Raw genomic sequence first — 23953 nt, 5'->3', positions numbered from 1 at the left:
AAATTACATAAAGCACTTGATCTCCACATCAAAGAGACGGGAGAGATTTTAGAAGTGGGTTTGAAAAGCAGCATGACAAGAAGGGAAAAAAAGAAACGAGACAGCTCATGTAGATGAGTCTGAAGGTGCACGTCTCACCACTTCAAAAATTACCAGGCCTCCAAATATTTCATAAAGATTAGTTATCTTATATTAATGCCATTTCTTATCTTATCTTATCAGTTTGTTTACCCTGCTTTCAAACCTGTCCTATTTGTAAATCCTCCCGATTGAATTTGAAAGCTTTGATTAAACTTACATGAACCAAATGCTGGCATCTTCCGTCTTGAATGAGCGGATCGATATGACCTGATTTATGCTGCGTTCATGAAGCTCAAACCTTTCGCTTAAAGAGACAGACGGTGAAGAAAGAGTTTCAGAAACAGGCAGGCGGCGTTCTTCCAGGACAAATTAAACACATACACATTGCAGAGCAGAGTAATGAAAAACACAAAAAAGCATCACAAAGGGAAGTAAAGTGGAGTGAAAGAAGAAAATGTAAGTGAAGATATAAGGCCATGTCTAAGCCTGCATAAATTCCCATTTCTCTTTTGAATAATAACAGTTTCATCCGGGAGTGAAAAATGAGGAAGGCTTTGGTAAGTGTTGAAACTTTTAAATCCGTGGTTCTGTGCTGGCGGAGTGGGAATAAATTATTCTGTCAGAGTCGAACCGTGGAGACGTACAAGCTGAGTTTGTTAGAAAGGAGAGTGTTGGGAAATGCCTCCAACCCTCCGCCATTACACATAATTTGTCAGGTTTCACCGCCAACCTGATCGCATAATTGGGTCTGCTTTGTGTCTGTCACCATCAACAGTCATTTAGATGTAAATATGAGGGCAGCCTTTAAAAGAAAGGCACAGGAGAGAAGACTCAAAAGGCTTTACTCTCCATATTGCAGATTGCACTATGGGTTAAAACCGAGCTTTAGATTGCATGGTGAACGAAGCCGCAGACAAATGGATTGCATCAGACGAAGAGAGCTCTGTCTTCCTGGAGGAAATGGTAGAAAAACGAATGTCAGTGCACAACAGCCATCCATCACTCTGTCTCTGTCGCTCTGCGTTGGTACAGAACACTGAAGCTAGTTCTCTGTTAATATTTCAGAGCACAGTTTTTAACCTTGCCGTCTCATATTCACATCTTGTTGATATCGATTATTACGTCCTCTCACTAAATACAGAACTAATCGCCTGGGTGGAGAGAGATTTAAAAGATGCAATCAAAGATCAGAGGCTCAAAGGTTAAACATCTAACCTCTCCTTTTAGATGCAACCTAAGCGCACTCTTTCATCGTCTCCTCTTCTTCTTCTCTTTGAGCTAGGAATGTTCAGATGTCGTACAGTAACCATGATTCAAAGTTGCAACAGCTGCAAAGCTTTAAAAAGCTATAAAATGTTTTTTTTTATCAATTGTCTTGTGGCTAACGGAGTTCAGATCAAATACATTGAGTTTGAGAATACTTTGTGTCATTTTACATGAATGTTAAATCAGGACAGAAAAGAATAGTGTGAGAAGAACAAATGCAGATGGATGAAACAAGGCAGAGGACAACAGAGAAGTCAGGAGAGACAGATTGGGGGGGGGGGGGGGGGTGAACAAGTAAGAGGAGAGAAGAGGAATTAAAGGGGAAAAAGTACGGAGGCATGTCTTGAACAATTCCAGGCAGCTTGTCAACCAATAAGCACATTGTTCCATCTGACGAATGAGATGGCAGAAAGGCAACAGGGTGGCAGAGAAATGAAAGAAATCAAGAATGACAGAGAAGACACTATCAAAAAGGAGGAATGAAAAGAGAATGATTCAAGAGAAATCAGCGGACAAAGAGACAGATGGAGAGCATCGATTGCCCATCCCACATCCCGGTATTCCAGCAATCCGACATGGATCGTTGTCTACGCAACAATCCAATCACATCGCCGACAGAGTTGTAATTCTGCCCCATTCACTCCCAGCTAATCAGCCTTTGCCAGCTCACCATCCATCAGCCTGTTGGGCTGTGTGTGTGTGTGTGTGTGTGTGTGTGTGTGTGTGTGTGTGTGTGTGGGAGAGTGTGTGTTTGTAACAGAGGAGAAGATAGAAGACCGGGAGGTGATATTCGGAGTTGTCCGCAGACATGCATGTGCAGTTTTCTGAGTGTGATTTATTAACGGCAGGGCAGAGAGTATCCAAACACATCCGTTGTAAGTTCATCAACTTGCTGGTCCTGCCAGGTGTGAGACAGCACGACTCGTTTCGTCCTGTGTTTGGTGCCCACTGTGGTCAGGATGAAGAGAGAGGAGCAGTGTCTTAGTAATGCTCTTCTTGGCAGGAAGGAGAATAATCCTCCTCACAGTTTTACATAGGACGGCACGTTGTTTAAAACGTCTCTGGTAACGTCATCAAATCACAAGAAAACTTCAAGGCCCAGTTATTCAAAGACTGGGCCTTGAGTTGGCGGGGGATTTGATGGCTGAGTGAATCCCTTTAGTTTTAATCTTTACCTCTTTTTTACTATTAAGTCAGAACTAGGTCACAAGGAATGATGCCTACTTTCCCCCCGTGGATTATGTGCTGATAAATAGCTTGTTTTTGTTATGTTGATTAACCTAAAGCAGCAAGAATTTTAAAATGCTAGCTAACCAGTGTTAGCATAAGTTAACTTCCTAGTGCCTCTTAAATTAAGAGTGTTTGTTTATGGATATCTCATGTGAAACCAACACTGATAGTGTTTCTAAATGATGTAAGAAAGTCAAACTGGATCAAACCAGAGTACTGTATAGTCATCTCAATTCAGGTATCTAACTTTTGAGAAGTTGGCGAACATTGCTTACATATCGTAACATTGTTTCTGTTATGTATTTTACTCGTGAGCATTTAGAACCCACAGCGACTGCTACAACTGGTGTTGGTGATTACACATATTTTATTCATTGTTTTTAAGTGGAATAAATGAGTCTTACAAGGCGTTTAAATAAATAAGCAGTGTATGATGAGGTGTAGCCCAAATAATGGAGATGGTTAATATTTTAAAGAAAGCGTACTTGCCTGTCTATCTAGCATGCATTTCTTTAGTCTCACTTTTTGGCTCCTTTATTCCAGATCTTTGCAAACATATATTATTTTGTGGCCTTTTACACAAATGTTAATTTCATGGAGCCCAACAATAAGTTTAATAATAAGAACACATTATTATCAACTAATGCTTCTTTTTCAGTTCGAATCATTTTTCATATTAACATGTCTGTAGACACAAGGACCTTTTAGATGACAGATTCAAACTTTTGGAGTTTGGAGTGTTGGTATCATGTTCATTCATGTATTCCTTCATTTGTTTGCAGAGTACACACGAGGATTCTCATTTTCTCTGTGTTTTTTGCATCACCGTAAAACGCTTTGGATGGGATCAGGAGAGGCTGACAACATCAAAGTTAAGTTCTGCTTTGATCGCCGACTGTAAATCTAATTTCCTACAAACGCCTTCCAGCTTAAAGCCACTAAGCTATTCTAAGCCTTTTCCAAAAATCAGTCAAGTGACGGGTTGTATTATGGTGAAAGTGTTTTTTTTAACTGATGCAATAAAAGAGGATCGCATTTCATTGAGAATGAGGAACGCTTAAACGTAGATTAAAGAAACATTTGAGACAATCCGTGCACTGTGGTGAGATGCATGCGGTGTTGCTGTGCTTCAGCTTGGAACACTCACAGAACCTGAGTTTTTAAAGTCAAACAGGTGCCTTTTTTTTTTTTTTTTTGCAGGGTGCCAGCCAACAGAGCTTCTTGTCATTTATTTTAACTGTGTGACCCTCGAGCCCTTCCGCTGACAGAGATGAGAAACTTGGAGGAAAAAAAAAAAAAAAGAGAGGATGGGAAGAGAAAACACCTGAAGTTACTGGTGCAGAACGGTGAAGAGGCTTGAAAGTGCTTTTAAGTTGTGCAGGCAGATTCCTACTCGACGAAAACACACACACACAGACACGCATCAAAACAGCACACCGACACAAAACACACACACACAGACACGCATCAAAACAGCACACCGACACAAAACACACACACACACCTCCTTGCATAAACACTTAAAAGCTGCCCTATATACACACAAACATACATACATAAAACCATCGCCAAAAAAAACCACACACATACACCCTGTCAACATAAGCTGCACAAATACGCCTACAGACTCCAGGACATGCACACAAATAAACACACAAACACACACCTATGTGTACCGACTGGTGCAGTAATATTGCTGAAATTACTTTTGGGGCTTAGCTAGCAGAGCTCTCTCCGAGATCTCTTGGTGAACTCTGAGGGGCCAAATAGGGATGGGAAATAAGGGGCAATCACACACACACACACACACACACACACACACACACACACACACACACACACACACACACACACACACACACACACACACACACACACACACACACACACACACACACACACACACACACACACACACACACACACACACACACACACACACACACACACACCTCTTTCTGGATGTCCAACAGTTTTTGCTGTCATAAGGGAATATGAGGAGTTCCAGCTCTGTCAGGAAAATCACTGGACCTGAAATGGATACTATACGTCTAATTGAAAGCACAGAGCAGCGCACAGTAGAGAACTAAAGCACCAATATGGTTAAAAAAGTATGCAGCCAACATTATCATGTCCCATACACTCGATAATGAGATCCTTTGTTGCCTGTTGGTGTTCTCTTAAACTTAATCTCGTTGATATGATACCGCTCAAACAAGACAAAGTCATGTTGGGTTTTTTTGCTACCGGTGTTGAAATGCGCTTTGTAACTGCATACTGCACGTAATTATTCCTTCAATTCCGTACCACTACTAATCACAAAGAGGTGGCTGAAAATACAGAGGTGGTTTCAAGGATAGAAAAAAAAAAAAGTGCAAATCAGTAGGAAATTTCTGTTGGACATTTTTTTATGAAGGCAGCTGAGGAAAAGAGCTTAAAAAATGGCTGTTTCAGCTGGATTGGGTTGAAATTCACGGAGCTGCTCAGGTAATAATTACTATCTCGAGATGTCCTCTAGCAATACTAATGCCGCCCGCAGAGGGCTGTTAGCTCCTAATAGATATTGTCAATTCCACCCAGGTGAGAGATTGGCAACATAAGGCCAACATCAGCTGGATCATAATAGAATCCGGAGACTCAGAAAGATGTTAATGGCCTCTTCAGGATAGTTTATATGTTCGAAGAAAATCCACACAAACCATTTACAGCTGGGCGAGATTTATTTATTTTAACAAGAACGGTACAACCACAAACCTCCAGAATAAACAAGCAGCAAGTCTTCAGATCCCTTCTTAGAGACAACAAAGACAGCTTCACATTAAGATGGAAACCAAGGCTGGTGTTATTACTTACAAACGTATGGGCTGATGTGTGGATCCCTGTGTGTGTATGTGTGTGTGTGTGTGTGTGTGTGTGTGTGTGTGTGTGTGTGTGTGTGTGTGTGTGTGTGTGATGGTGGTAAACAGCATCAGTCTTAAACCGTGAGGGAAGTGTAATCAAGGACAAGAGAGTAAAACTGACCTGAGGGAGAAATGTTGTCACTCGAGCGCGTATGTGCTCTTTGTACTGCCTCTTTTTAATCATTTGTGTGTGTGTGTGTGTGTGTGTGTGTGTGTGTGTGTGTGTGTGTTAGATTTTGTGTTCAATATAACTACATTGGGATGCATTTGAGAGTATAAACAACGTGTAAAAAAAAAAAAAAAACGCGTTCATCTCTGGTAGTCTGTTATGTCACAGCATTATTTTATGCTAACCTTATTATATACCATTATATGTTTGATGCAGTATAATCAAATTAACTTCTCATGATCCTTATGTTTTAAGAATGGTGTGCATGAGTTGCTGCTTTGTTTCCTCATGAATAATAATTGTAATGCAATTCCTCCAATGCAAACTAAGTGATTTTTCAACACGAGCGGGACTAAAATAAGCGCACGCGTGTCTATAAATAGACACATATTGTGTGAAATATGCATCACAATGCATTTCAATTAAAGTATGATTCCTCTTGCATGAATAAAAACAACATAAGCCGGTGGCAACACTGAGATAATGACAAGGAGCGACTCCATTGTGCAGGGCAGGAGTGGACTGAAAGCAAAGAGAAGAGGCAAAGCGAAGCAAAAAGGGGGCAGATTATAGAGCCAGAGAACTAATTAAATGAAACTGGAGATAAACGTTTAATTATTTCCTCGCTAGCCCTTTTTTCTATCGCTCATTTTCTGCTCTTCTTCATTACTGCTTTTCAGATGTGCTGCTGAACACCCAGTGTCAAGGGGTGCTGACTGGCGTGAGCTCAGTTTTCCCGCACACACACTGACGGGCGCTTTTCCCTCTCACCCCATCACTTGGAGGTTTGCGGAGACACTTGCTAATTTACCCACAGCCTCTCTCATTGACACAAAGCCCCCTCTTGCTTGCACACACACGCACACACACACACACACACTCTCTCTCCCTCCGTCTGTCTGAATGGAGATGTGGTGGTTGTAATCCTGAATGGATTCCACTGGGAGGTGAGGAAGGGTACTGGAAGGAGAAACGGCCGTGACTAGATTCAAAAGATGTTTTCTGTAAGTACACTGCCACCTCTCCTTTTATACGACAGAGAAGATCCATATTTACCAAACACGGCTCTATAGGGAAGACTGTAGCCTCCTGCAGTGGTAAGATTCAGCGCCGCATGCAGCTTTTCCCACAGTGAGGGTCAACAGCGGGTGGGAATAGAAAGTTGGGAGACCTGTCGTCAGAGATGCCTCGCACTGACCAGAGACATTAAAGAGACTGTCGGCGAGCATGAAGGTAGACAGAAAAGTCTTCTCTCCAGAGAATCAATGGATGGACACCTGTGAAATCCCTCACTGAAAATCTCCCCTCGAGTTTGCCCTTTGCATTATGTGTTCATTAACCTTTGATCGCAGGGCGACGTCAGCTTATTGTTTACTAAAGCAAAAAAAGGTTGCACTGTGCACAGTTTGTGAACGCTCACTAATGACGAGTAAACACGTTTGGCTCATGCTCACTGAGCTGTGTCCGTTACTAGTTCTGCATGACTGCAAAGCCATGGCTGGGGGTGACAGCACACATGCTGCATACACTTTACAAGTCATGGTGAATATATTTCAGGATGGAGGCATGGCGAAGCACTCTGATTTTTTTTTTTTTTTTTAACAGATGAATTCAAAGATACACGCTGGATTAAGACAGCTTGGGAGTAAAAACCACACAGAAAAATGACAGCTGCTCCCAATGTCACTGTGACAGCGGACATGCTCACTTTACATAGATGTTGGTGGAATTAACAATCCACATCTAATGTCTGACAACTGGTGCTTTATTGAAAAGGAAAATTGGAAAATCTTTATTATCCCTCAGGGGCAATTTGGTTTCCAACAGAGTTCCACACGGGCAATTCACATAATAAAAACCGCACAAAGACGTAGGCATTAAACAGAACTCTCATGGGTATCATAATGATGGATTCGAATGATATGAGAGACACAACAGTCCATAATATAAGTGTGCTGGCAACAATGCCTACAGCTTATTTGGGACAACAGGCTTCAAGGTTTGTTTGGGGCCCTCCTCCTCGTCAGCTGGAGTCTACACTCCTGCATGCAGACGATGGTGACGGTCTTCTAGGAAAGCCTTTGTCTTCTCAATGGCTACTATTTAAAAAAAACAAAAAACCTGCCCGACAACGTTCAAGTCAACACCAACAATCTTGCAACTAAGTGTAACTCTATTTCCAAGTGTGTTGTTGTTAATGACGATGGGGTAACCAAATCAACAAACTGTCACAAAAGTCAGAATGGATTCATCTAGGATTGAATATATTTCAAAGAAATGTGTCGACACTAAAACTCCTCAGCTTTCTCAAGAACAATCGTCTCCGGTTGGCCTTTCTGCAGATGGTGACAGATGCAAGATCGAAGGTCAGATTCTCATTAAGGATGGCGCCAAAGTATTTATACTGACTCACACTCTTCTCAGCGGTGGATTTTTACAGAAGTCGATTAGCATCTCAATATCTGAAACAAAAGAGATGCTAGTTTTATGAAATTGTTCAAAACCGGACCATGGCCCACCTCGTGTTCCCACAGGAGGATCGCAGCTTGATTGGCAAATTTAACTGCAGTATGAACCTGGACTTAGACTAACTCCTTTTAGACATTTCAGAAAGCCAATAGGGCTGCATGCATTTAAAAGCTGAGCAGAAATCAACAAAGTACAAACGTGCACGCCTTTTCAAGCTCTCAGGGTGCCCAACAACAAAGACCAAGGGTTTTTTTAAATCAGATTTTTGTAATGTCTTCAAATAGCACTTGTTGTGAATTGGCGCTATACATATAAAGATTGATTCAATGTTGCAGTGGTCTCATCTACCCCCCACCTTGCTTGATTAGTGGGTCACAGAGCGACTTTGTGGTTTGTAACCTTGGATACTGGTGGCAAAGTTGATTCTATTCCAAAACTTTTTTCTTTGTTTTATGTATGTGAATGCACTTTTCTGCTGCTGAACATATTACTTTGATACATGTGCACAAAGATCCTGTACAATCTGTTACATGCTGAAATGTTAAGGTGAAAAAGGATCCTTTGATTATGTAAATTGGATGTTTACCTTTGTCATCTATGTTAGGCATGTTAAAAACTGCCCAAGTCATTCCCTTTGGAAAGGCACTGCTTTTGCTGCTTTTGGTTATCCTTAAATGCATATTTTCCAGTTCAGGGTCTCAGGAGGGGCTGAGGCCAATCTCAGCTGTCATAAGGTGAGAAAAGGGGTACACACTGGATTGGTGGCTCGTCAGTCAATTATTTGATTATAAAAATAAAAAAAAATATGCAGATATTATGGCTTGGTTAAGCATCAATTAAGTGGTTCAGGGTATAGGTCCACTAATTACTGTAACCTCAACCTCAAGTTACCTACAGGTCCCGAGAGCAGCCACCTTTTCAAACCAAAAGATTTCGCTGACTGTTGCATGGACCTTTCTGTGCTACATGTCTCCTCCTGGGAGAGAAGCAGAGCAGCAGCAGCAGCTGTGGAACAGTAAATATAAGTAGGACAAAGAGTGTATTTGAGAAACAAATATTTTTACTTTCACTTGTTTTATAAAAAAGGTACAAGACGAGCAGGAAGCAGGAAAGAAAAACGACCTGAAATGAGCATTAACAACTTAACACCTGAATCAAGAAGACTGAAAGCCCTTATTCTGAAACTTTCTGGTGACTGACATGCATGCGTTCACATATGCATGAAAGAACATACACACGTTGTCAAGAACCATCAGGGAACGATTACTCACCAGTTAATATGTATGTTTGGTATCAGTATGCAGAGAGCCTTGTAAGCTGCAATCATTACACTGGGATCGCAAAATAATCACCCCGACATTCCCTGTGGCTGTGTGTGTGTGTGTGTGTGTGTGTGTGTGTGTGTGAGAGAGAGAGAGGGGAGGGGGGAGACACAGAGAATGGAAGAGAATGTGTGTGTAAGGGTTTGCACCTTTGATACTTTGCTGTGTGTAGGAGAGTGTGTACATCAATGTGTGTGTGGTATTGCAGTGACTGGAAGTGCTGTGTGCTACTATATTAGGACCCCTATCATTATTCTGTTGCTGTTCCCACTTCCTTGTTCTATTCTGCTTCTTCTCTCTCTCTTCCTGTCTGTGTCTACAGCTAGGTTCCTAGCTATAAAACACACACACACAATTCTACTTTGGTCACTGTCTCCTCCCTCCTCCTCTCGACACCTTGATCTTCGTCTGTGGAGCTGCAGAGTAAACAACTGACTGCTGTCACAGCATGTAGCCCTGCCATACATACACTCTCACACACACACTTAACAGGACATTAAAGTGTAATCTGCTGACTACCCTAATACACACACATTGCTGAGGACTGCGTTACCCTTTACACACACACACACACACACACACGCACGCGCACACACACTGATCTGACGCCACAGTAAATATCTATGTGCTGACTATCGCAGCATGCAGCCCTGGGCGAGCCGGCTCCAAACACGCACAGAGACAGATGGACGGATAGACAGCATTGCAGACGCACGCGGAGCTGTCATCTCTGCATCAGCACACAGACACAACAGCGGGGAAAGGGGCTGGAGAAAAGGAGTCGACACGGAGCGATGAAAATAGATGCCGACTGATACTCCCTCAAACAATTCCTTTATCACGTGCGTCTCGCCGCGTCAGTCTGTAAATATTTGTCGACATCCAAAGTGATGTGTTTTCAATGAAACTTTTGAGACATAAACAGGGAAACCAACAGCATTTTGATCTGTCAACATCACTTGGAGGATTTCATGAAGTGATGTGAGTCGGCGTACACCCAAACTTGATGCTCCGAGGACCGCAGGGACAGTGCTTTTAAGTATCACATCAAAGCAGACAAGTGAGCCCTCTCTCTGCGTTTCTCCCCCTCTCTGTAGCTCTGCCACTGTTATTTATCTCTCTGCCACTCTCTAATGAAGATTTACTAAACAAAGACCATTATTAATGCATCACAAAATAGGGTTCTCGATGGATACGCGGCAAACATGGGACTGCAAGTCATGAAAGAAAAATGTAACAGTTGTCATTCGCTCCCAAGGATATGAAGGTTACAACGCTGGCAGAGGCAGTTCATTCACCTGAACTTTGAGTTCATTTCTCAAAGAGTCTTCAATGTGACAAACGGGGAAAGAAAAGCAGGCTTCACTCTCGACGACATTTAGCCGGATCAAATGTCATTTATTGTTGGCAGATCAACTGTTACTTACTTAAAAGACAAACATTCCTCTTAAAAGCGTTTTAAAGCCTCTGCCGAGCTCTTTTCCTTTCTAATCATAACACATGATGAAGTGGGAGACTTAGAGAATGGCTTTAAAGTTCTACTCCCTACGGAAGCGATCGGAAGGGGAAAAAAAAAGAAAAAAGCTAGAGCTCCTACCGGTTTCTCTGGAGATCTGGACAAACGCCTCCACGCCGCTCTCTCCGTAGTTTCCCTCAGAGGCCAGCGTGGACACGTAGTTCCACTCCATCGCCGTGACGATGTCCATCATGGCCTGGGCCTGGTAGGAGTCAGGAGGTACGACGCGGGAGAAGAAGTCATAGCGAGTGTTGTCGCTCAGTTCGGGGGCCGTTGAGGCATAGCTGACCTGGGGGATCTGGACAAGAAAAAAAGAAAAGAACGTGTTAAAGGAGTGGAGATTCATTCAATCGTTAGCTTGACTGTTGAGTGAAGAAGTGCTTTCCTAAATCAATGTCTTTGCCCACTAGCAGAGAAGAATCCTTCGTCATTATTCTGATCTTTTTTTACACCTTCATGTATTTTTATACTTGGAGGTGCGCTTAGGAACGAGCGATAAACACTTCCCACTCGCTGTGAGATCGACGTGATTAATAATTCTCGAGGATGTGTGGAGAAGTTGTCATCACAAATGTTTAAATTTTGCTACTGCTGCACTCTGCATTTATATGCACTTAAGGAGGTGTGAACGAAGCCAACAACTGATGAGAGAACAGATGTGGAGGAGTGAGAGGAGAGCGGTAAACGAGTGGGAATCAGAAAGTGGAATGAGACGGGGAAGGTAAGAAGAGAGCCGGTGTCACGGCCGACAGATTAAGAATTGAGGAGAAGAAGATTTGATGCGAGATGATGGACACGGAAAGGGAAAGCTGGGATCAGACAGGAGGACAGACAGACGGACAAAAAGGACAACCGGGAGATAGCAGGATGGAGGGACAGAGGTTGACAGAATGACAGGCCACACAAACACAAGCAGGTTTTGCTAGTGATAGGTAGCGTAGCAGGTGGAGGGTGTTGGATGGATGACGGGCAGATTGATTTCCCCCTGACGAGGGGGACAGCACGAGAGGACCCCGTGCGCGCCACACAAACAAACACACAGATGTGTAACAGATTGGCATTCGTGGCAAGTACGGCATAACTGCCAATCCGACGCTAAATATAAGGTGTGTCAGCTGTCTGTCTGTCAAGGCAACGACACAAACGCACACAGAAAAACCAACGTGAACAACAGAGGAACACAGCAAAAGCTTGTGTTACCGCAAGAAGAGGTTTAAGACGTACAGTGTGTGTGTGTGTGTGTGTGTGTGTGTGTGTGTGTGTGTGTGTGTGTGTGTGTGTGTGTGTGTGTGTGTGACGGCAATGCTTCTAAAGCCCATCACTCACTGTCTTTATTCCCTTTGAGCCTCATCTGAAGCCCCTGCCTCACAGCATCTACACTTGCCATTTGTAAAAGGTCAGGGATTTATTCCGACTTCTCTTTGGTGGTGGTGAAGCAGGCAGGTGTGAAATATGTGTTCGACTTTTTCTTTTTTTTTTCTTCTTTTTTTTTTCAGATGCAAAAAAACTAAAATAAAACCAGATTAATTCACTTCCTTAGGCAAACGGAGAAAATCCACAAATGTGTTACCTCCTCGACGGCAATCAATGCACAGCCTCAGTGGATGGAATGCCATTTGTTCTGTTGTCGAATATCTAAGTTTGGCTCAGAACTAATTTGCTACTTTTTTTCCGACTGGGTTTAATAGCCTCTCTTTTCTCTCTGTGAACTGGGTGGTAGTTCCCAATCGGGACTCGTGTTACTGGTCTCCTCTGCGAGGGGAAATACATTTGGAAACTTTCATAAACTTTATGTTGAATATGCATAATTCATAGGAGGATGGAGATAAACAGACAAAGAAACGATAAACTAACGTACATCTGTTTAAAGTGTTTGTGGGTCTGCACAGTATATATGCCTAAGAGTGCAATAATGAGTGCTTGTTTGAGTGTGCATTTCATTAAAGGAATATCCATTTCAAAGAGACGGCTGCAGGAATATGAGATATTTATCTGTTTGGAGAACACTGAGGAAGTAACCCTACGACCTGGGCAAAGCTAGCTTCTCTGATCTTTTGTTATTTCGCTCTACAGCGGGGGGGAACTGAGATGTGCAGACACAAGCGCACACTGCACAGTCATCCTCTTGTCATATTCCTGGAGTCATTACTGAGAAAGAGGAGGTAAAGCAGAGAGATACAAAAGCAGTACGAGGGGAAGGAAGACAGACACGGAGAGAGATACAGAGGGATTTACTGACACCAATAGTGTCTGCTGAAGGCACAGACCCAATACAGTCTCCTACCTCCACACCAGTGCTTTTCGAAAGATGAAGATTTCTGCAGAAACTTCAATTGTCACACAGTCGTAGATCCCCACAGACACATGTAATGGCACAGAAACCTGCTTCAACTGAGCACGCCTGATGCCATGTGACATGTTCCTGTCCTAAATCATTTATGTGCTGCGAGTCTGACTGACTGCAGCCTTTTTTTTCAGAGAAAGAAGAAGTTTTGGAGTCGTGCTCAAAGGCGGGAAAATGAACGGCTTGATTCCCTTCTATCACTGGGGAAGGAGATTATGCCTCCAATCCCCCCTAATTCCATTCGCTCTAATGAATGTGTGTGTCTGCGTGGGAGGGGAGAAATGGAAAGCGTGTGTGATAAAAAGGGAAAGAGTCGGCGTTGTGTGTTGAATGGGCACTTTTTGTTAACACTTAGAGATATTTTTTTTGTACATCATTTTACAAACAAGAAAACTGTATCAGCTTTACATTTAGATTTTAAATCAACACAAATCACAGTAGGCACTCACAGTGTAATTTAGCATTCAAATAATGAATATGTGACCTTCTGTTCAAGGATTCATTGACTCTCTAAAATCTCACTTAATTTAATAGGGGTGCGAAATTAAATGTCTTAAGTAAGGCACCAAAGTCTTGGGCCTTCTGAACCATGATTTAGTCTTTACACCTCTCCACCAAACTGAAACTCTTCCCTCAGACAAATACAAACTACATTCACTGTGGCAACCATGAGGCAGCAATTTGTTCAAGCTTGCAAAGATATTAAATTGTTGTTCTTTTGCTAAGAGAATTGATCACAATAAAAACATACAATAAAATAAGAGAATAACTCTTAATTGAAATGTGTTCCTCTCCAAGCAAAGACTAATATGTTTTTTCTCTATGACAACAATCGATGCTGATAATGGCTCATTGGGTAGAGTCGTCGTCTCTCAATCGGAATTTTGAAGGTTCGATCTCCAGCTCCTTAAAGTAACATGGAAGTTAAGCAACATCCTTGGGCAAGACACCTAACACCCCCCGATCCACCCAGCTCAGGAGCGCCTCACTTTGAGTGGAAACATCTGATTTCCCTCCAGGGATCAATAAAGCAAATCTTGTTTGCTTTTTTTTTTTGTTGATAAGAGGGTTAAAATATTTTTAGACATAACTTTTCAATTTAAATTTCATATTGTAGCTGTTCTGAGTTTCTCACCAGGATTTTCTGAGTGAACTCGGGCACTCAACCCATTACAAACCGATATCCTGGAACTCCAGCCACCAGCCGGCTCTGCTGCCCTTTATTCCTTAATGAGTTCAACCCCTCTCTGTAGATCAGGCCAAAATCCCACAGTGGAGCTGAACTGACAACTAACAGTCCGATTTAACTAACTAATGAGCCGGGACAGGGGCTTTTCATGTTTGTGTTGTTCCTGTCAAGGGCCAAAATAGTACCATCAAGATGTACAACACGGGGGATGCAAAGGGATACCATATGTATCTGGTGTAACTGCCCCAAAGTAAGGAATATAATGTAGTCTGAAACCTGTGCTCTACCTTAACGCTGGAGATAAACAAATAAAAGTGACCTTTTGAAATGCTGCTTGGAGAGTCTGGGGGAAATCTCAGATATCTGAGGCAAGAATGAAGCTTTTGAGAGTCAACTCGTCCTGTCAGGCTGAGACCTCAACAAAGGCCGTCATGACCTCAACTGGCCTTTAACTAGAACAACATTAATCTATTATCTGCCCTATGTGAACACCTGCACATCATTATCTGTACATAACCAATCGCAGTTGTGTTCAAATTCATGTAGGAATCTAAAATGCCGTGCGAACAGCACAAGTGTGTGCAGAAACTCATGACTCGTGTTTGTGTGTCTGGCGGTAATGGAGCTGTCGGTGGCCGTGAGTCTGAGCATTAGGTTGATAGATGGCAGTGGTCTGAAGCTAATTAACCCCACTGCGTCACACACAAACACTGCTACACACACCAGCAATCACAAACACCAACCTATGTCAGAGAGACAACTGAATGTGCTAGACACACTAACACACACACACACAGGCGCGCACAGTGACTGTTGCAGGTTAACCAGGGTTGAAATTTATGGTGGCTAGCAGGGGTCAATTTTGGTGATTAAATGAATTAGCAATTGTTAACAAGTGGGCATGTAATGTGTTCTAAATGAATCCGCAGTTACACATTTAGACTTTTGTGTGGAGACGAATAAAAATAAGACGGTAAAACATTTGGATTTTGTGTAGCTTCGTGGGAACAAACTGTGTTTTTCTTGAAAGATGTTTGACTGAGATATGGGAGAGAAGGAAGGCGCGCACACACTTTAAATTGATCTGGTCGCGCAGCGCCCCAGTTTTGAGTCAGCCTAGAGAGTTGTTTACTTGCTGAAATTTTGACTCAGCCCTCTAACAGCCAGCCGCGGTCTGTGTCTAATGAGGAGAGGACTGGCTCAGTGGGACCTCACCAAGTTAATTTAGCGGGATGAAGACTGCTGGGGCTCAAAGCTGGGCGTCTCTCGCTCTGTCTCACCTCGTCCTCTCTGTCTGGGTCCTATCTGTCTTTTTTCTTCTTCTCTCTGTTGGGCCTCTGTGTCTGTCGCCCTATCCTTCCTGTTTCACCTCTTCTCCCATTTGCTGCTTGTATTAGCGAGTAAATATATGTACCTGCCAAAGTAATGTCTATTCACATTCGTTCAACAGAATCTCACAGCTCTGGTTTGTTTATATATCTAGAAGTATTATCTAGTAGTGATTCAGCAGGCTTAGACTGATCCATGACATTTAGCTTCATGTGCGACATTGTAAACAGACTTCTGCATGCAAGACCGACTATCAGTCTGCGCTTAAATGTTGCCCTGAAGTGAAGTTCCAACTTTTCCACCTTTAGCCACCGCTCGTCCAGGCTACCATCCAACATCGCACAGTCCCACTATGTGCAAGGCAGCAATGTGAGAACCCCTCACTCCTGAAAGTCCAGCGTTTGTTTAACAGCCTTCTATCAGAGCAGACACTACATTACTGATCGACCAACACGTCAGCGAGGTTCTAGGTGAGCCGATAACATCGAAGGTTCCATATTCTGCCCTTTTTGAGGTTCATCTATTTATGGATTATTTGGATTATTTGTTTTTGGATTAATTATTTGTATTGTTTTACTGTACTGCCACGTCGCAGTTTCTCGCTTCTGGTCACCACATGGCTCTAGTCTGATTGGTCGGCCCTTTAATTGGTTAGGCATGGATACGAGACGAGCCAATGGGCTTGACTCAGTGATATCACATTTGGCAAATTTCATTCGGGGGGGGGGGGGGGGGGGGGGGGTTACATGCAGCTACTGCTAACATGAGGACGTAGGAGAAGGAGCGTTTTCCGCGGACCTTGTATTTGTGCACGTAGATGTGCCTAATCACACACAAGACACTTGGAAAGCACACCAAAGTGCATATAGAACCAGAAAAGGCTGAATATAGGACCTTTAAAAGCATTGTTTTGTGCACAGATCAAAAACAACTTTCTATCCTTGATAGACGAAAACACAGCAGCTCGTTCAATCGAACCTTTCCTACATTGCTCACATACAAAAGTGATATCCCCTTTAATGTCTGGCTTTTACCCTGAGCATCGCTCGCACATCACAGGAACTTTAGAAGTCTGTAATTTGTTTTTTGACAAGCAAACCCAAACATGGGGAGATGATAAAAGCAAGAGAGTAAGGAACAGAGGGTAAGAGGAAAACACTTCACAGCTCAAAAAGTCAAAAAAAGGCGAGAGAGAAAAAAAGAGGAAAACCTTTAACGGGAGCAATGAAGAAGAAAAAGACAGAAACAATGTGAAGGAAAGATGTGAGCGAATGTTCATCTGTGACTAAAGAGGAGGGAGGACAAAGAAAACCAGAAATGAAAGGGCAAGGTTTCACTCAAAATCTATGGGGGAGAGAGGTCGGGAAAGGAGAAGGATAAAAGCGAGTGATATTTAAATGATGGAAAACAACAAATGTAGAGAAGAGGCAAAGCGATGCAGATTCCTGGAAAGCCTTCTGACTCACAAAACAAGAGACCAGTGCTTCAGAAACCAATAGGTCAAGGGAGCCAATAGAAGATTTAAAACAAAGAGACTATAGTGCAGAATGCTAAACAGGGGTGACAAAGATGAGATTCGTACATGCAAGAGCAGAGAGAACATTTGAAAGGATCAGAAATAAGGAGATTCAAACTTGACAGAAAAAGGCCAGCGGCTGGCTCCTTATTCAAATGCAAACCAAAGCTCTGTTTTACCCCTTAAAGCCCAATTTTTATCACACTCTACTTTCATGAATCAACAAACAATTGAGCTATAAAAAACATCTACAGTACTCGCAGATATGTCAAACTAACATTAATGCAAACCTACAGAAAATAACATGAATTGCACCTGTGGTTCGAGGAACTTGCAGAGTTGATTTTAGAGTTAATGTATGCAATATGCGAGGCACTCAGGAGGCACTGAATTAATGTTCCAGTGAGCCAATAACTCCCCAGATTCTGTCAGCAGCTCCATGCCGATCGTAGTGTGGAAAGGTGTTTCTGTTCAGACTACACCTATGTATGATGTTCACTTTTAAGGAAAGCGAGATTAGTACGTGTACGACTTGTTTGTGTTTTGGAGGAAAAAGTGGGATTCAAAACATGATTAGGAGACAATCCTACAAGTGCAGCTGCACGGCCATAAATTGTGCTCCATGCTAACATCAACGTGCTAGCATGCTGCCAAAGTTCTTATTTTTACTGAGAAGAAAAGTTTGTGAAACTCCTCGCGGCGCTTGAGAAAAGTCAAAGGATCACCCGAGTCAGTCGACCTCATCCCATGAAGATCAGGACAAATACTGCGGTAGTTCATCCAATACTTGTTGATAATGTCACTGCTGGACTGTCAGAAATTATTGTTCCTGGACCAAGACTGGTAAATGGATCCAAACCGACATATGAATATATTTTGGTAATATATCAAAAGGCACTAAACATATTGGGGGGCAACAAGAGAGAAATTGATATCTTCTCCTCACTATGATCTTTTTTTTTTTTTAAACTGGGACAGAGCAGAGAGATATATAACACAGGTTTAAAGTTGCACGTCCCAAAATATATGCAAAGACATCATCTCTTATGTATGGCACAAATAAATAGCTACTATTACCGTTTAATGCTAATTTTATAATTCTTTGCCAAGAAAATAAGCTAACTGTAATTGATCGTCTTTGATTACCGTAAATTCCGTACTATTGAGCGCACCTGGATATAAGCCGCACCGGCTAAAAATAAGTAAATAAATGTATTTGTACATATATAAGCCGCACTTGATTATAAGCCGCAGGTGTCCACGCTATAACAAGAGCTATTTACACAGACCTAGGCTACCGGTAACATCCGCAAATACTGTAGCGTCCGTACGGACGTTAAAGGACGACGAGAGCGTTCAAATAATAACTTTTAATAACCCGATCACTGTCGGCCGTGACCACGCCGTTTACAGCAGAGAGCAACACATAACTTGCCGTAACAATCCAACTCTCTCCCCCAGCGTTCTCTCATACAGCCACTCAACACGTTCTCGCTGGTGCATTCACTGACTCTCCACATAATCGGAATTATGAACACATTATCAACTACTGACTTTACAACATGAACCGTTACAATACGAAGCCTAGCCGACGGTGTCTGTAACACGGCTGATGAAAAAGATGACCGTAATATATTTCACAAGAAAAAGTCCATCCATTCACTGCCTCAGAATGACTTCATTACTCACTTCCTCAGTCTCTGTTGTCGCTGTCAGTGTCATCTTAACGTGCAGCAGCTCTGTTAGCTTCTTTGACAGCCAGGTCGATCGCCTTTAACTTGAAAGCTGCATCATATGTATTTCTCCGTGTGTTTTCCATCATGAGGGTGCGTGCATGAAGCGCAAAATGACTGATATTAAGATCCGACGTGACGAAGTCAAATGTTTTTGCGGCAGAAGCTCAATGTCCCCCATAAAAAATCCATGCATTAGCCGCACCGGAGTAGAAGCCGCAGTGCTCGAAGTGTGAGAAAAAAGTAGCGGCTTATAGTCCGGAATTTACGGTAGTTTAACACGGCTGTGTGTTACCACTTTGACTTTGGTCATCTGGAGGCATAAGATGGGTTTAAATGGTGAGAGAGCATGACCTGCTTCAAATAAGCTTTGAACAGATAAAAGCCTGGATTAATAGTCATTAGATTAAAGATATTGATCGATATAGATCTGCTTCACCACCACTTAACCTTTTAACCTGCCCGTCCATTTATTCTAATGTGCATTTTATCTAAAACAGGAACATGGAAAATATGGGTCCTTACACTGAACCCTTCAAAGGTATTGCTCAGAATGTCAATGAATTAGCCATTGTGACACGGAAAGCTCCACTCAAGAGCCAGAGGGTGACACCAACCCATCGCCTCGGTCTTTTTGAATTTCAAGAGGTACCTTATTAAAGGCTGCACTTGTGTCCAAAAGATTTACAATAGTAGAGATGAATGTGCGTGTGCTGCTGGGAGAAGGTCAGAGGGTTTGCTCAAGGACAGGACGTGTCAGATGATATCGATATAACGTGGCGGTGCAAACATAAACACACAGTTCCAATTTTGGGGGATATGACGTCTGTGTTTGTGAGGTATGAGACATCCGTGGACAATGGCACACACACTTAGACATGTACGCACACACAGACGGTGCCAATATTGGAGAGGTGAGGACGACCATGCAGCCGGAGGCGAAAGACTTGAGGCCATATCCTTTCATATATCTTAGTCAATACATTATCATCTTCTCTCTAACCCCGCTATGCCCCTGCGTCGCACAGCTCAGAAACACACACAAAAAGCCACCCGTCCTTTCATTTCTCTGAATGTTCAGAATACAAATCCCGTTAAAATGCACCGAGAATACTGAAGGACAGACGTCTCCTAAAACAGCACTCTGCAGACTTTTATCTTTAATTGTCGTATTATGGACACTATTCAGCGTGGACATTTTGACAGGCAGAGCAACACCGAGAGTTTTCCTTTCAGACATTTTGACAGGAAATATCTGCGGCAAACTGAGGCTGTCTAAACCAATTTTTAATGACCATAAAAAATGTAAAAAAAAAACAGCCAAGACTGACAGTTTCAGGCTGTAACCTTTAACAAATAAAGTTGTATTTGTGTGAAAATTGTAGAGATACATTACAGGATTGGATGAGCCAATTTAATTTACTGGAGGAATGAAAACCTCAAGCATGTCGTAGATAAATCAAGTCAAGACATATTTCTGGAAGTTAAGAAGAAAGCTTTATTATTTTGTGTCTATTTTTACTCCAGGCAATGAAATCTGTACAGAATTGTCATTACCTTAAACACAATCTATGTATCTATTTACTCAAATTAGATTTTCATAGTGAACTTCCATTCGATATTTTCACATTTACTTATTCATACTAGCTTTCAGCATGACAGACTTAAACAAAGACTGTTTAATGGAACTAAATGAATACCTGAAACCATCTTTTTTCTTCTATATATTTTTCTCCGAGAGCTGCAACCTCCACACTCATAGGTGGAAGGTTCCAGACTGCTTGATCCGAGCCACCTGCAGCTTTCCCTTTGTTTTATTGCTCTCTGCCATTACGCGAGCGCGCTATCCAACAGGGCTTCATTGAGAATTTTTTGTGCAAGATAGTGTGTGTATGCATGTGTCGACATGAGTCGCCTGACACCTGCTATCATTTAGACAGATTTCATATGTATTTCTATATCACACTGTGCAAGTGGAGCTGCAAGTGGAGCTGCAAATGTCCCGTAAAACAACACACATGGTTTCGAACATTTACAGGCAGAGTATTGATATTCAGAAAAAGAAAATGTAAGACTCTGGCTCATCAGTATCTCAGAGTTTAGAGTAAGAGAAAGTTTTGAACAGGTATTCCCCAAGCCTCAAACTCATTAGGCATCTATTCCCATTGTTACACTTGTAAATGAGCCTCATACATCATGCAATATGCCAGCAGACCTGCACGGAAAGCCATCTAAATCTGTTTAATGAAAAACATCTTGGCAGCAAATTAGAGGCTAGAAAGTCTTTAAAAAACATTTGAGCGTGTGTGTTCCGTTTATAAAAATCACTTTTGGTTTAATGTTTGATGCAGGGGCATTTCTCTGAGACAACACAGAGATGACAGGTTTCCCCCAGGGGCAAACAAAAATCAATGCGAAGCCACACAAGGCTTGAACACGCACTGCTTATGTCGTGACTGTGATCAGTGTGTGTGTGTGTGTGTGTGTGTGTGTGTGTGTGTGTGTGTGTGTGTGAGTGTGTGTGTGTGTGTGTGTGTGTGTGTGTGTGTGTGTGTGTGTGTGTGTGTGCGCTTGTTGTGGGGATATCTGATGAGAATACTCTGGGCTCTTCAATTTCCAAGGTGTGTGCATGCGTGTGTTTTTTTGATTTTTTTTTTCCCCTGCGTGAGCTTGTTGACCCCTCACAGGAGACCCATCAGTAGCTCAGCAGGCAAACACTTCACATGGGTCGTGTTTTGCATATCGCATTATGTATCAGCATCACGAGGTGTGCGAGTGTGTGTCATACATATCACAACAACACCATCAGGTCTGGAAATGGTGGAATGGAGAATCGTCGCCCACGCAAATGACTGAATAAGCAGAGTTCGTGTCAACAGAAGAATAAATTGACTTGTGTGGCAAAGAAGATATACATTTAAATGCATATCTTTCATGTCTTTATTTTTATTTTTATTTTTATTTATTTTTAAAAAGGAACGACTTGTATGTTCACCTGAATCAGCCTTTCATCATGTTGAAACTTTATTCAAATTAAACCATATTTTGTCAGTCGATTACATGTCTTCTTTTACTTTATCTGCTCATACTTTTGTGTGATCTCCTGCTTTGATTGTTCTTTGTACATCTTTATATAATTCCTTTACATATTGTTTGGCATAATGCGTCAGCGACTTGTGGTGCTGGTTTGCATCTTACGGAACAAACCTGATTGAGTCCGGATTGGAGAAGCTGTAACCAAAGAAGGAACAAGAGCTGATAAATTAATTGGCCAGCCGATACCATCGGCCTGCACTCGTCTATCACGGGACTATTCACCAGTCAAATAACATTTTATTTGAGCGTCATTGTATTACATTAGCACTTCACTTTTTGGCTGTCACAGCACAGTGTGCTATTTGGATAAAAAAACATCATCACTCTCCGAACTCGCAGTTCCTTTCCAGTAGAGTGACCACCTTGTCTTTCATATACTGCATCTCTTTTCCACAAATGTTGTATTACTGCGTTAGAGGCATCAAAGCTATAAATGTGGATCAATCTATCTCTAAAGAAATATATCGGCCAATTTATCGGAATCTGAGTTTCTCTCTTCCTAATATTGACGTTGTATCGGCCTCAACAAACTGATACTAAACAGATTGTCCTGTATGGTAATCGATGGGTCAAAAGGAATCCTTCTGTGGTGTTGTCTGTTTCTGAAAGTCCAAATAGTGTCAAACTGTTGTATTATAGAGTTTGAGCGGGTTTGCTATGGAGTACTGACTATAATCTGAGTGTTTTGTTTCTTCTGTTTCTGATTTGATCACAGGGCTTTCTTCATTGTAGCTTTTTACTTTGTTCATGATGGAAGTTAGATGGTAAATGGACTGCACTTACACAGCGCTGTTCCAGTCTTCTGATGACTCAAAGCCCTTGACGAGTACCTGTCACATTCACCCTTTCACACATTCACTCACTGATAGCAAAGACAGCTTTGTAAAGGGGCCAATCATCAGTATTCAATCTTTGCAGCGTCACTAAATCTAAGCACAGTAGGCCTGTAGAGTTTTGGATTTCTCCACATGCTAAAGTGGTTTCGAGCACACCATTAACTTTTGTACAGACAATTTTTACTTAAAGCACAAGAGATGCACCAATAGCAATCTGATTTCAGGTTTGTACCTGGTCTGACCTGAACAATACAGAGTTTCGGCTGATTTTATGTCTTTCAAGCTCTGTTATTGACTGCAAAAGCAAACAATTTTGGATGAATTTACTTGATTCAAGTTATTTTTTTGGTTTATAATAAAACACTGGCTGTTTGTTACAAAAGAATTTTACAAAAGTGCTGCAGGTCACATATCCGTCTCTCAGTCCCACTGAAACTGATCTCCACTCGAACATTTTGCAAGTCAAACCCTTTGTTACCTGTACTCTCTTTCATTTGCATGCCATCATTTATATAGTCGAAGTTTCTATTTTTTATTTTAAGCAAAAAGGTATTAGCTTAAATTGTCTTGACACAAACGAACTCAATTCTCTGCATTAAGTTTCACATTCTAGTCGATGCATGCATAGCATGTCACGGCTCATGTGTTTAATCGGTCATGTGACAATCTAATGGTGCACCTTTATAGAACACAATATCAAAAGGGTGTGTGTCTGCTAACATGCAAATGTTAGCTTGCCCTTTTAACAAGCTCACTAACTACAGGAAATTAGCATTACTTAGAACATTACTTATTGGCTAGGATTGCAGAAAAAATATTCTTAACCATCCAGAGAGCCAAGATGCTAGTTGATCAACATTTAGTGTATTAATAACTTCCTGCTCATTGTTTACCATGGGGAAGTTTGTCATTAGGTTTTTGCCTCAGACTTGTATTAAATGATTATGCAGCCATAGC

General features: G+C 41.9%; 1 protein-coding gene across 3 annotated transcripts in view; it reads right to left on the bottom strand.

Annotated features, from left to right (window-relative positions):
* Positions 1-23953, bottom strand: part of grm8a (glutamate receptor, metabotropic 8a) — a 216077-nt gene that overhangs the window by 120858 nt on the left and 71266 nt on the right. For all 3 annotated transcript variants that reach the window (XM_079334721.1, XM_079334722.1, XM_079334720.1), the window contains one exon: positions 11035-11251. In XM_079334721.1, coding sequence (XP_079190847.1) covers positions 11035-11251 — 217 coding nt within the window. The remainder of the gene's footprint in view (positions 1-11034; positions 11252-23953) is intronic.

Source organism: Symphodus melops, assembly GCF_947650265.1.
Source record: "Symphodus melops genome assembly, chromosome: 22".
Taxonomy (NCBI): domain Eukaryota; kingdom Metazoa; phylum Chordata; class Actinopteri; order Labriformes; family Labridae; genus Symphodus; species Symphodus melops.
This window is presented reverse-complemented; position numbering and strand designations above follow the sequence as displayed.